The sequence below is a fragment of the Pongo abelii genome, chromosome 1 (genome assembly GCF_028885655.2).
Source record: "Pongo abelii isolate AG06213 chromosome 1, NHGRI_mPonAbe1-v2.0_pri, whole genome shotgun sequence".
Lineage (NCBI taxonomy): Eukaryota > Metazoa > Chordata > Mammalia > Primates > Hominidae > Pongo > Pongo abelii.
The window spans coordinates 66,653,629-66,667,751 of NC_071985.2; the positions used below are offsets into that span (position 1 = coordinate 66,653,629).

At 41.0% G+C, this 14,123-nt stretch overlaps 1 protein-coding gene across 2 annotated transcripts in view; it reads right to left on the minus strand.

The window, feature by feature from the left end:
- The window catches only part of LAMC2 (laminin subunit gamma 2), a 65,768-nt gene extending 54,275 nt beyond the window's left edge, over positions 1-11,493 (minus strand). The window contains exons 1-3 of one of the 2 annotated variants that reach the window (XM_063726245.1): positions 11,248-11,491; positions 6,592-6,770; positions 4,350-4,571 (exon numbers count right to left, since the gene is read on the minus strand). In XM_063726245.1, the coding sequence (XP_063582315.1) occupies positions 4,350-4,428 (79 nt within the window). In that variant the 5' untranslated portion in view covers positions 4,429-4,571; positions 6,592-6,770; positions 11,248-11,491. Of the gene's footprint in view, positions 1-4,349; positions 4,572-6,591; positions 6,771-11,247 lie in introns of both variants that reach the window. The other variant, XM_063726249.1, reaches the window with a different exon arrangement.
- Between the last annotated feature and the right edge of the window lie 2,630 nt (positions 11,494-14,123).

Here is a 14,123-nt window from a genome sequence, read left to right on the forward strand (position 1 = left end):
TCATAAAATGTGAGTGAACAAATCAATACTTCTAAGTATAATATTTCATCAATTATGTGACTTTCAATATATCTGTGTAACTAATTTACTAAATTAAACATGAAGAGACATTTGACTACTACATCTGTATTGCTAAATGTTCTCATAATCAAGTTGTCCAAATCCTTTCTTTGAATGTGGGGGAAGTTCTTCCCACTGGGAAATGAGAGATGATCTTTGTAGGGTCATCTTATATTTGAGCATGTTTTGAGAAGCAACAGATTTGCTGAATCTGTGTGTGATGAGGTCTGGTGGATGAAAAAGGCAAGGAGAAGTAATAATACGAGATCCACTCTTGAAACTGCAACCTGCTTTGGGTTCCTGTTTTGTTGGGTAAAACTTGGGCTCGTTTCTGCTTGAGCAGAAAGGCTCCTCAGCACCTTTCTTGGGCTGATGAAAGGAGAGTAAAAAGGAGGCCCTTCAAAAATGTTACCACTTAAAACACAGAAGGCAATATACCAAATTCAGTACTGGCAGGGCAGTTAGTTGTAACAATAACAGTAATCTATTAACATGTATTAAGTGCTTACCAGGCAATGTGCAAAGTGCTTTTTGTGTAATGGTCATATCGATTTATCATCCTTATTCTGAGATGTGGGAGCTAAGTAACAGGTGAGATAGCTTACCCAAGTCCCAAAATATAAATGTGCCACAATGGTACATGATAGGGCTGGGATTTGAACCCAGGCAGTCTTACTCCAGAGCCTGCACTTTTATGTATGATGCTATACCACTTCAATGATTTAAATAACAGAATCTACGAAGGAGCATAAACATTTCCAAGGATCCTTCCTACTATCCACAGCATCTTTTTTCTAGCATCGGGGCATGGGAAAAACCAAATTAGTAATCCATGATAATCGTGGATTCTGAATTCACCGTTCTAGAAGAACAATTGCTTCAAAACTCACCTGACGGCTAAATCCAGCAGTGATAGTCCTCATTCTTTGTATATACACATTTGGATATCTGAACACCAGTTATTACTGCCATGTTGCTGACAGTCTTCCTTTGACTAACAAAACCCTCTTCTTCCTTGATTTTCCTCTATCCTCAGTGCTCATTCCTCCTGATTCTGCTCCATCATTCCTCTATCTCTTTTTTAAGTGCTGAGGTTTCTTTTATCTCCATGTCCTAGGCAATCTCGTCTGTGGTCAAGGCTTTGCTTTCTACCTATGGGCCCCCAAATTTATATCTCAAATTTCCCTTCTGAACTAAAATAAAAAGAGAGGGTCTCGCTTTGTCACCCAGGCTGGAGTGCAGTGGTGCAATCTCAGCTCACTGTAGCCTCGCCCTCACAGGCTCAAGTGATCCTCCTGCCTTAGCCTCCTAGAGGTGGGGTTTCTCCATGTTGCCCAGGCTGGTCTTGAACTCTTGGGCTCAAGTGATCCACCCACCTCAGCCTCCCAAAGTGCTGGGATTATAGGCATGAGTCACTGTGCCCAGACTGATCCTTCTTTTATAGTCCTCATCCTTTAATGGCATCACTGTCTAACCATGTACAAACCTAAAGCCTTGGATCCATCTTGGACTCCTCCTTATTTCTCTCAACTTTCCTATACTCATATCCCTAACACACAGACTTATTGGATCACCAGATTCTTTAGATTTCACCTCCTAAATGTCCCTGTAATCTGTTTCCTCTTTGCTTTCATTACCATGATGAAAGCCTTCATCATCTCTCATTTGAATTACGGTAATCATCATTTATCTGGCTTCCCTAGCTCCACTTCATTCTCTAAGCCCTTGAGTGAGTGACCTTTCTAAAATATGAATCCAGTCACACTAATTCCTGCTTACAAATCATTCACAGCTCTTCTTTGCCTACAGGGCACCATCCTACTGAACAGCCTGGCACATAAAGCCCTTCACAAGCATATTGGTGGCTACGTTTCTAGTCTCTTTCTTATCTCTTTCTCAATCCTCCTCCAGTCATACCTCCTGCTGTGAACTAAGATCCAGACTATTGGGGCCACATGCCACTTTATCTCATACCGAGCAATCCTATCCTGAAGGGGAGCCTTGGTCTTTCTGATCTCTGGGCAAATGAATTCACTACACTGTACTGTTGGCTTTGGACTTTTTAAAGAAATGTGGTTCCAGGCATTTTAAGGCACTTTACAGTAATTGTTCATCCTTTCAAAAACTCTACAAGGTTGAAGTACTATTGCCTCCACTTAACAACGAAGAAGCAGACACCAAGTGTTACTAATAAGGAACTAGTAAGTGAATGAACCAAAATGTAAAGCCAGGTCAGGCTGACTCTAAAGCCTGTGCTTTAGCTGAGCCCAACCCTGAAGTCTTGCCGATTTCATCTATTGCCATAATTTCTACTGCAAGGAAACAACCAGGAAGCAACATCACTGCTTCAGGTTCTCATATGTGCAGCCCACAGGACACTCAGACACGGTCACTTTGAGACATGGCAGGTACCATATTTTCAGTCCAACTTCTAGCACATCCCAGCATCCCATGAATGAAAAAGCATGTGTGTTCTACCCTGGCAACAAACTTCACATTCCCATTGAATCCCAAAATGAGGAGGGAGAATAAAACCTTAGTCTGCCTCCAAGGAAGGGGATAGTGGAAATGAACCTCAGTGGTATTTCTGACTTCTCGGGGTAGATGGATGCTCAGAAGCTGGTATGTCTTTAAGAAGTGAGAGTCCTAGCTCTGTCCTCTTAAGCCTGATTTTATTAAAATAGCATTGAAAGCATCCTACATGTTTATTTTGTTCCCTAATGCTAACACACACATATGTACTCAACTATAGCCAACAAGAAAATTGCTTAAATGATTACTTATCATGTATAAATATGTATCTTATTCGTTTATTACTTTTATAATGTGGCTCAAAAAGCTCCAGCCTAAGAGCCCCTGGATCAAGAGCCAGTTTCATCTCTGCCTGTGTGGCCTTGAGAGACACATTTTCATTTTCTCATTTTTCAAATCAAGAGATTCCAAGTAGTTGATCCATAAGCAGTCCCTTTAAGTTCTAATATTCAGAGACTATTTTTACTTTGGGGATGTCTTCCATTAGGCTGAGACTTCTTATCCCAGCCCTAAGAGAACATACCCTTCATGACCATTTTCAGAACCTTTTATTTATCACTTTTTAAAACTATATATATTTAAGGTATACAACATGATGTTTCGATATGCACAGTAAAATAGTATTCTAGTCAGGCAAATTAATATATTCATTATTTCACATAGTTATCTCCACCTTTTTTTTTTTTGGTGGCAATCATACATGGTTTTGAAAATGGTAGTCAGAGATGATAGGTTGGAAATTAATTCCAAGACTATTTTAGACAAGAAGGACTGTAGCATTGCATTCAAACACACACTCAAACATTATTCATGCCACTCAAATCCAATTCAGGCCAGCATCACCCAGAGTGCACAACAATATTGGGAATGGCTTATACAATTCCATGTGCATGTGAGCATTATCTCATGTTCATGCATACACATGTATGGAAATGGCTCTTGGCCTTGGACCTATTGAAAGAATGATTGAAACGCCATCAGATGCAGGAGACAATATAAACATAAAACATCAGGGCAATTATACAGGCATATATCCATAGAACTAAGTGACAAGGAAAACACCCATAAAATGTTGCCATAGCTGACACATGCTTACAGTTAAGAGTTGCTAGGTTCTCACAAAGTTTTGTTTACATGAACTTAACGTCTAACACATGACAGCCAACTAGGTGCCCTAGATAAGATCAAATGATATATGACACAGGTGCCCAATAAGTGCCTGTTGAATGAATATTACATGAAAATACTATGAAAAGTAACGTGATGCAAAAGTTAAGGGTATTGCTAATACTCTTAAGGCTCATTTTTCCATCCGAAAGTTGAAACATGAATTACAGGATTATTGAAGAGGTTCCTTTGCAATCTTTGTGGTGTTCACAGTCACGGGAATCATTGCCACCAAAACCTTTCAATAAAAGCACACGCGGGGGAAAGAACGTATATAACAACACATTATTGATTAAATAGCGGCCCCTTGGTCGAAAAAAGAAATCAAGAAGGAACATTTTTAAGGTAAGGAAGATCCTCTTTTGGCACAGCTTATTGGCTTCCTATTTTTAAAAAGCAGATAGCTTTATGTATTAGTCTCATTTAAAATCCGTCTCTGGAGAAGCCCCAGATAGGGGAGGAGAAGGGAGCTCTAACAAGGTTCTGGACAAAGTGGGAATCCTCGGAGGTACGTTCAGCCATCACGGTCTGCAGAGAAAGGCAGATTCTCAGCCCAGGGCTGAGAGGTTTCCTTGTGGAAGCCGACTCACCTTCCCTCCTGGAGGTGGCCCGGGATGCGGGCAGGAGGAGCGAGAAGCAGAGGCAGCAGCCCAGCCAGAGCGCAGGCATGGCGGGGCCGGGCCGCTACGTCTCTGTCTCCGCTGCAGGGGTCGCTGCCCGGCGCCTCGGTTGGTGGTTCTCACTCTGCGCTCCGCTGTGCCTTCCTTTTCCTTGATCAGGTGGTTTTATCGACTCTTCTACCTGACTCAGTCCTGACAGGAAGAGAGCCTGTGTTTCAGGGTGTGACTCACCTGTGAATAAGGAGGACCCAGCCCTCCAGAGGCAGACAAACACACACAGCACACACCGGGCTGGAAAAGCGCTCCCCGCAGCCGCCCGCTCCCCCTCGCAGTGAGGCGGGCGCACACCTGGCCCGGGCCAAGGGTGTGGCACAGAGGCTGCGGCCTAGGAGCCTTTGCCTGGAATGTGGCAGATTCCCCGGAGCCCTCCTTCTCTCCCGGGGTGGTCCAGGGCAGATTCACAGAGGTAGATAGCAGCCCGCCCCTTCCTCAAACTGGGAGGCCCAGTCTTAAGTGCGCTAACTCAGAAATAAGGCAGCAGCCCGAATCAGCTCCGGCTTAAAGGACATCAAGGAAGACAAGTCAGTCAGAGAGTCACAACAGGGTCCTCTCCGCCCTCCAGTTTAGGGTCAACCTCTCCTTTTTCCAGGCTGAACCAAGGGTTTCTCTCCTGGTCCACGTAACTTCCTGCTCACCAGGGTTAGCAACTCATAAAGTAACCTATTGACTGGCCAACCTCCCTATAAAGACTGAGTATCGTTTTCTTTTTGTTTGTTTTTTGTTTGTTTGTTGTTTTTTGTTTTTATTTTCAATGGCACCATCATAGCGCACTGCAACCTCCAACCCCTGGGCTCAAGCAATCCTCCCACCTCAGCCTCTTGAGTAGCTAGGGCTACAGGCAAATGCCACCACACCCAGCTAATTTTTAAATTTTTTGTAGAGACGAGGTCTTGCTGTGTTGGGCAGGCTGACCTTGAATTCCTGGCCTCAAGTAATCCTCCTGCCTTGGCCTCCAAAGTGCTGGGATTATAGGCATAAACACCACCCTTGGCCCACTTTATATTCCTAACTAGTATAGTATCTAGCTTGCAGTTGGTGCTTAATAAATATTGGCTTGAAATGAATAAGAAAGAGGATCTAGATACCAAACTCTTTTACATCTTTGAGTGTATTTCTCAGCCACTCTCCGTGGGCACTAGAGAAAATATTTGTTGAGACCAACTTTGAATGTTATCCACTGTGCTAGGTGAAGTGAGTAATATCTAGACAACTGCAAATCTTGGTATAAACTATATTGTCTCTTCTCCTAAGGAGGCTAGTGACAATAATTCAGAGAGGTGGCTGTCAAGAAGGCTTTGGTTCCTGCTAGAGATTTAAAAATTGCTAGAGCTTTATAAACACACAATCTGTCCAAAACAACCAACCCTTCTTCCCAACATTGAGGCCTACAAATGCCCCCAATAAATAGCTGTTTGCTGATGTTCTCATCTAGCATCATTTTGGAACAGTGATAATAGCAATACAAATACATAAGTAATGCTTACTATTTGTCAGTCGCTGTTGTAAATCCATTATCTCATTAAACTTTTAAACTTTAAAACAACTTTATGAATTAGGTGTACTATTAATTTCCCCATTTTACAGACAAGGAAACACAGGTATGTCAGGTAACATGCTCAAAGTCACACTGCTAGTAAGTTGCAAAGCCAAGGTTCAAAACCAGGCAATATGACTCCACAATCCATTAGTTCTTTGTTAGGTCAGATTAAAAAGTACCATAAAAAAAAAAAGACAAATTCACAATACTGAATGAATTCAACATGCAATCAAAGGTTATTTATCAATGACCATTATAACCTAGCCAGATTGTAGACTATTGGCCTACATCGATAAATTCAAGTCACAAAAGACTCTGAACAAATATTTCTAATTTTTCCCAAGATGTTAGTTCTGGAAGGACTCCCAGAGGTCGTCTGGACCAGGGACAGCAAATGGGCAGCAGGCCCCTGGGCACCAGACCCACCAGCAGCCTCTTTTATGTGAACAGTGCAGGATTTAAAACATATTTTTAAAATGTAAATGCCTTAAGGCAGGCACTCCCCAACTTTTCTCAGTTCCCACCTCTTCACATTGCCTTATTCTGGGCTTCTCCACACATCCAAACAACTGTCTGGCTCAGGCTTGACACCCCTGCTCTGGCCTCATCCCTTACCTTGCTCAGGGACAATATCGACCCCTTTTACCAATCTGAGAATTCTTCTCTAGTGCATTACTGAGGTTAAGAGTGTTCTAGTGGCCGAAAGTTGAGGCTTAGGCAGGTTTCCAGGGCCAAATCCTGGCTTCTATTCATCAAGCAGTTACTTTGCTTTCTGTGATCCTTAGTTTCTTAATCTATAAAATGGAGACAATAATAAAACACTTATCTAGTAGGGTTATTAGAGTTAATGAATTATCTAGGGCTCAGAACAGCACCAGGCACATAATATGTACTCTACAGATATAGCCATAATAAGAATAATATTGTTTCAAAAATTATTATTATCACTGAGTGAGCACTAATCATTTTTCTGTTGTTAAAATTACTAACAAATACTGTATGAGAAAGATGAAATTTTTGCTTCAACCCATCTACCAATTAATTATTGAATCATTATTTTAAAATTTTGTGGAACTCTTGGCCTAATCCAGGTTCATGCCCAGATTACCAATATTTACTTGGATGCTATTAATTATTTCATATTTTTGCTGCATATCTGGAAATTTCCTTCACATACAGATTTTCTTACTAAATGTTTCTTTTTTTTTTTGAGACAGAGTCTCACTCTGTCACCCAGGCTGAAGTGCAGTGGCACAGTCTCAGCTCACTGCAACCTCCACCTCCTGGGTTCAAGCGATTCTTCTGCCTAAGCCTTCTGAGTAGCTGGGATTGCTGGCAGGTGCCACCATATGTGGCTAATTTTTGTGTTTTTTAATAGAGACGGGGTTTCACCATGTTGGCCAGGCTGGTCTTGGACTCCTGACCTCAAGCGATCCGCCCGCCTCGGCCTCCCAAAGTGCTGGGATTACAGGCCTGAGCCACTCTGCCCAGCCTGTTTCAAAATTTGTGAAACAGAGCAAGACGCTGTCTCGAAAAAAAAAAAAAAAAAAAAATTGTGAATTTAAAACTTCACTTTCAGACAGGTTAGGATCTTACATTTCAAGGAAAAGGTAAAGATTTAAATGTATTCTTAGGATTATCTTTAATTAACACATGGCTTTTCAAAAAAGCAAAAACAAAAATCTATTTGCTTTTCCATATGGCCCAAATAAATATATATTTTTTCAAATCCAGACAAAAGTCAACTTAATACTACTCAGTAATAAAAAGGAATAAACTACTGATACATGCACAGCATGGGTGAATCTCAAAGCATTGTGCTAAAACAAGCCAGGCACAAGAGCCCAGATACTATGTGATTCCATTTAAATGGAATTCTAGAAAAGGTAAAACTACAAAGCAAGAAAGCAGATCAGTGGTTGCCAGGGACAGGGACTGACTGCAGTGGGCCATGAGGATACTTCTGGAGGATGAAAGAAATATTCTAAAATATTATTGTGGTCAAAAGTAATCAATTGCTGGTGGGGCTCAGTGGCTCACGCCTGTAATCCAGCACTTTGGAGGCTGAGGCGAGCAGATCACCTGAGGTTAGGAGTTTGAGACCAGCCTGGCCAACATGGTAAAATCCCGTCTCTACTAAAAATACAAAAATTAGCCGGGCCTGGTAGTGCACACCTGTAATCTCTGCTACTTGGGAGGCTGAGGCAGGAGAATCGTTTGAATCCGGGAGGTTGCAGTGAGCCGAGATCATGCCACTGCATTCTAGCCTGAGCGACAGAGAGAGCTACTCCATCTCAAAAAAAAAAAAAAAAAAGGCCAGGCGCCGTGGCTCACACCTCTAATCCCAGCACTTTGGGAGGCTGAGGCGCATGGATCACGAGGTCAGGAGATTGAGACCAACCTGGCTAACACGGTGAAACCCCGTCTCTACTAAAAAAAATACAAAAAAATTAGCCGGCCATGGTGGCAGGCGCCTGTAGTCCCAGCTACTAGGGAGGCTGAGGCAGGAGAATGCCGTGAACCCAGGAGGCAGAACTTGCAGTGAGCCGAGATTGATCGTGCCACTGCACTCCAGCCTGGGCGACAGAGCGAGATTCTGTCTCAAAAAAAAAAAAAAAAAACAAAAAAACACCTTGATTGTACACTTAAAATTGGATTGTATACAAAATATCTCAATAAACTGATATAAAAAAGATAAAATCTCAAAAAAAAATTTCATAATTCAGATATTTTAATTCAAATGTGCAAACTCAAAGCAACCACTGGAAACATACCAGTGTTTGCATAAGTTGTGTGACAAAACCAGGCCTGACAGAACCATCTCTGCTGGTTTGGATCAGCACTAAGTGGCCAGCTCAGACCTTTGGGCAGAGACACCACCCAAGCATTGCAGAAGGACCCCTCTTCTGGAAATCTGTCTGTTTTGGCAATTTACAAAAAGTAAAAGATGCTTTTTGAAATGTTTGCATAGGAGCATGAATTTTAAACCCATTTCAGACTTTTGTTCTAGAAAGTGAGCGCTTGAATTTTCATCTGATCCTCCCCAAATTTGTCCATTTAGAGTGTAACTCCTGGTGTTGGTAAGGATAATGCTCTACGTAGAAGTTCTCCAGCCACAGAGCGGAAAAGGACTGGGGCATTCCCACCGGGTGTGTCCAGGAAGGCTGAGGCCCTGGAAGTCCCCTTTGTTCATTGTTGCTTTTGCAGCTCACAGTCATCACCCAGGGAACTTCTTTCTACAGTGCTGTATAAATCATTTCACAGAATGGTCATCTCTCCACCCAACCCCCCAAATAGAATTATAAGTAACATGTTGATTTTTCCCTTGAGTTCCATCATTACCTTAGTTTACTTTCAGAAGGAATGTCTGGTATGTCATCTGCTTTCAAACTCACTTATGATAAAAACTGAAGTACTGGCTGTTAACATGCCAGCAATGGACAGGGCTGTTGGTCCCAGTTCCCTGCCCTTTAAAAAATCTCCCCAGATAGTTCTAATTATGTCAGCATTCACATTACAATTTTAAGTGTAAAATATAGCAATCAGGAAAAAAAAATTTTTTTTAACTCTCCTTTGTTCTTAATTGGTAAAGGAAAATGTCCATAAATGGAAATGGTTCAGTGTTTCCTGGATCATCTGGGTAAATTCTCTGAGGCTGGCCGGACTCCAGAAAACAATGTTCTCTGAAGCAAAACCCTGGCTGAGGTGGCAAGCTTCCATTTTATGCAGAAACATGTGGTGTGCCCACAGCTAGTTTTCAGGGAGCGGTAGAGGCCAGACCAGAACTGAAGTAATGCCGTTTATTTATTAAAGGGACATGATCCTTTTTCTGTGGTTTGCTGGTGGTACACCTGGGCCAGAGATGTGGTGGGAAATCAACACACGAAGAACTTCATTTGCATCTTTTTTGGTGTAGCTATTATAGACAGAAATATTCAAATCAATTAATAGTTAAACAATACAAAAAAATGAGGCCGGATGTGGTAGCTCATACTTGTAATCTCAGCACTTTGGGAGGCCGAGGCTGGTGGATCAGTTGAGATCAGGAGTTCGAGACCAGCCTGGCCAACACAATGAAACTCTGTCTCTACTAAAAATAAAAAAATAAAAAATAAATTACCCAGGCGTGGTGGCATGCGTCTGTAGTCCCAGCTACCTGGGAGGCTAAGGCAGGAGAATCGCTTGAACCTGGGAGGCAGAGGTTGCAGTGAGCTGAGATCACGCCACTACACTCCAACCTGGGTGAAAGAGCGAGACTCCATCTCAGAAAAAAAAAAAAAAAAAAAAAAAAAAAAATTGGGAAGGAGCACAGAGAAGAGGGGCATAAGCTGAGAGAAAGCAAAATAAACACACAAAAAAATCAAAACAAAACAGAGGACAAAAGATTCTGAGAGAGGGACATTTAGTAGATTTCAAGGTTGTGTTAGTTGTTGTGTTCCCTTAAACTGAAATTTGGTCATCCGTGCATCTGTGAAATGTTAATTAGTAGATGAAACATTGCCCATGGTTCCTCAACCATGCTTATGCTTGGACCATAGATATTCAGATTTGAATGAGAGAGGCAAAGGAGACCACTGCAGTGAAAATTCTTTTCTCCATTGCAGTGATGGGGGCCAGGGCTGTATCACATGCAGACTTGACAAGATAAGCTAGAAATGAGAGCTGACTACCCTTAGATCAGAGATCCTACCTTTGCCTTTGTAAGGAAGAAATGAATTCAGGAAACAATGTTTCTAAATGTATTTTTAAATTTAAATCTGAATTTTTCGACCTTTAATAATTTAAATTACAAAGTCTGAAAAACTCTATAGCATTTAGAAACCTGTCCTCTGCCTTTAAATGGGAAACTTTGGGTATATTTTCAATGTCTGATAATAATCTTGACAATTACAATACTAACAGCCAAACTGTAGTGAATATTCTGCATACGCCCAGCTCAGTATAGGGATTATGGAGTTCACTGTTCACCACCATCCCATGAAGCAGGTGTTATTATTATTCTCATTTTGAGGTTGCCCAGGCTCCCACAAAAATCCACACCGATTCCTCTCTCTAGTATTATTATTCAACTACAATACAAAAACAAATTAAGCCACTCACTGAACAAATACCCTCTATAATTTAAAAAACAAAATTGAATTGGATCTTTCATAAAATATGACATGCCTGTTCCTTATAACATACACTGTATGTTCTATAGTCACCCCTCTGCAGCAGGTAAGCAATAAACAAGGTTTGGCTATTAGGGGTGCATTTTCCTTGTCACATTACCTTTGTTATTCTTCAGCATATGACGACTTCGATTCTTATGCAACATCCTTTTATGTCATCCAATCAGGTCTTGCATGGTTTTCTGTTGGTCTGATACCTTAATCCAGATATAAGAGTACGTTATTAAGTAATTCAATTCTTGAACGCCTTAGAACAATTGGAAGTTATTTTCGGCATAGTGGTAATAGTCTGAGCTTGTGCAAGAGCTCAAGAATTTAGTAGCTATATCTCCAAACTCAGCTTTTCTAGGGCTGGGTTACACAGAAATCCCCAAACATTCCTGGGTGGTTCTTTTGCAGGAAACTCGCAGATTGGTTATTCCACTGTGCTCCAATGATGGAGAGAGCTACAAATAATCACAGAAAAATCTAGAGACCTTCCTCACTGACCTAAAAATTTCTCATAGTCTCAATATGCTTATTTAGATTAAGTAGGAAAATTAATTCAGTGATTCAGACAACTTAAATGAAAATGACACATTTGCCTCAACCACCTGGCTATTTTAGGTGAATTTATTTTAGGCCTGAATTATTTGGACAACTATTTCAGTTGTCTGTTTTTTATTGTATGAATACAAAGTAAAACAAGGTTTAATCGTCATTGCTTTATCAAATTAACTAATGCCTTTGCTATTTTCTTTTCTCAGGGTCCTCTATTAATACAACCCTTATAATTTACTTCGAAAATTTCAGCTTAAGCAGGATATGGCTACGCGGTTTTGCAACAGAATTGTTTATATGGAATTGAATACATCTATGTGCCTCAGGTAAACATAAAGTGGTGTGAAAGGAAAATAAATCATGGGATCCCCAAATCACTAAGCCAAAGGGGAGAGTCAAGCTGGGAACTGCATTACACAAACCTGCCTCCCATTTTGTTTCTAAATAAAATAGTTACAAAGATAAAAAAGCTACATACCTCTCTCACAATTTGCCCACTAGGAAATTCCTTGTGGGCCCCAAGATCAAGTTCTGTTGAATTTCACCCTGACAAGGTAAACTGATAGCTTATCTTTATGGGTACGGGACAAAGCACAGAACTTAAAGTCATCCCTCTACTCACCTGAGATAAATGTATATCTGATCACTTCCTCTGCCCTGTATTTTATCTTATGTAAAAATGCTGATTCACTGAGCTAAAGGAATACATAAGTGACTATTCCTTTACCCACCCTTACATGTGAATGGCTAATCGAAGACTCAAAAGAATGCAACCGTTTGCCTCTTATCTATACACACCTTCAAAACATTCCTTCCTTTTTTCCTAATATCCGCCCTTTCCCCTTTAAATATTGAAGTTCTCAAAATCATTTTTGGAGAAAGGCATAGGTCTGTCTTCCAGGTGTAAGATGCCCTTAACTTTGGCTTCTAAACTTCTAAATTGATTGAGATTTGTCTCAGATACTTTTTGGTTTACAGTGGATTACACTTATGCTAAAAATTCTACACACACATGGACATGTATTACTTGAACTCTAGGTAGAAAATCTCCTTTTAAGAAAGATTTTGGGGGCTTTGGTTGATTCGGGTTTTTTTTTTTTTTTTTTTTTTTTTTTGAGACGGAGTCTCGCTCTGTTGCCCAGGCTGGAGTGCAGTGGTGCGATCTTGGCTTAGCTGGGACTAGAGGTGCCCGCCACCACATCCAGCTAATGTTTTGTACTTTTAGTAGAGATGGAGTTTCCCCATGTTAGCCAGGGTGGTCTCGATCTCCTGACCTCAGGTAATGCGCCCGCCTCGGCCTCCCAAAGTGCTGGGATTACAGGCATGAGCCACCGCGCCCGGCCAGTTGATTTGGTTTTTAGGTTTTAATCTTGCACTCTATATTATCTTTTTTTTTTTTTTGAGTTGGAGTCTTGCTCTGTCACCTAGGCTGGAGTGCAGTGGCGTGATCTCGGCTTACTGTAACCTCCGCCTCCCGGGTTCAAGCGATTCTTCTGCCTCAGCCTCCCGAGTAGCTGAGACTACAGGCGTGTGTGCCCAGGTAATTTTTTGTATTTTTAGTAGAGACGAGGTTTCACCATGTTTGCCAGGATGGTCTCGATCTCTGGACCTCGTGATCTGCCGCCTTGGCCTCCCAAAGTGCTGGGATTACAGGTGTGAGCCAACACACCTAGCCTATTATCTTTTAAAAGTGGAGGGGTGGGGGGCGGCAATTCTAAATCTTTGGACCCTTCAAGGCCTGATGTAAAACCCATGTTAGAAAAAACTGTCTCATTGTTATCTGTGTGCTAATCTTTCTTGTTGGAAATTTCTGAAGAATTTTTATTAAGTTGATAAATACATTTATTTTAATAAATATTATTTTAATGAACTTCCTCTTAGAACCAGATCTTGTCTAATCAGTCAACCACATTGTTGATTTTTCCTCTGGAATACAGACAGAGCTGAAACAGTGATAACAGAAAATGCCATGTTGATTCAGACCAATGTACCCTTATACTGAACCAAGCTGTATCTGACAGAAGCACCAGTGGATGTTTTGGGAGTGGGTTGCTCTCATTACACCAACTTCAATGTTTAGGAAAATGGTCTAAAAGATCCTCATATTTTCTAATTCACATGCTATGGAATTATCATCCACAAATTTAACCAACTCTTTTAAATATTTTTAAAATATATTTTCTAGGTGTTGTTGGTCTGATAAATAAAATCAACTTTTTTTATATTATTAATACAAGGACCTCACAATTGTTACTGGGTCTAGTGCTTTAGGATTTGCTAATCCTTTTTTCCAATCTCTTAAGGTTTTGTTAACTTTATCTATATGTTTGCCTTTCTGGCTGAAAAATCCTACTTTTAGACTCTTCTGGTAGCCTGTCCTGGTGTTGATTTTTGGTTACTTTCCTTAGGAAGTTTCTAAGCTTTCCCATGTGTCTT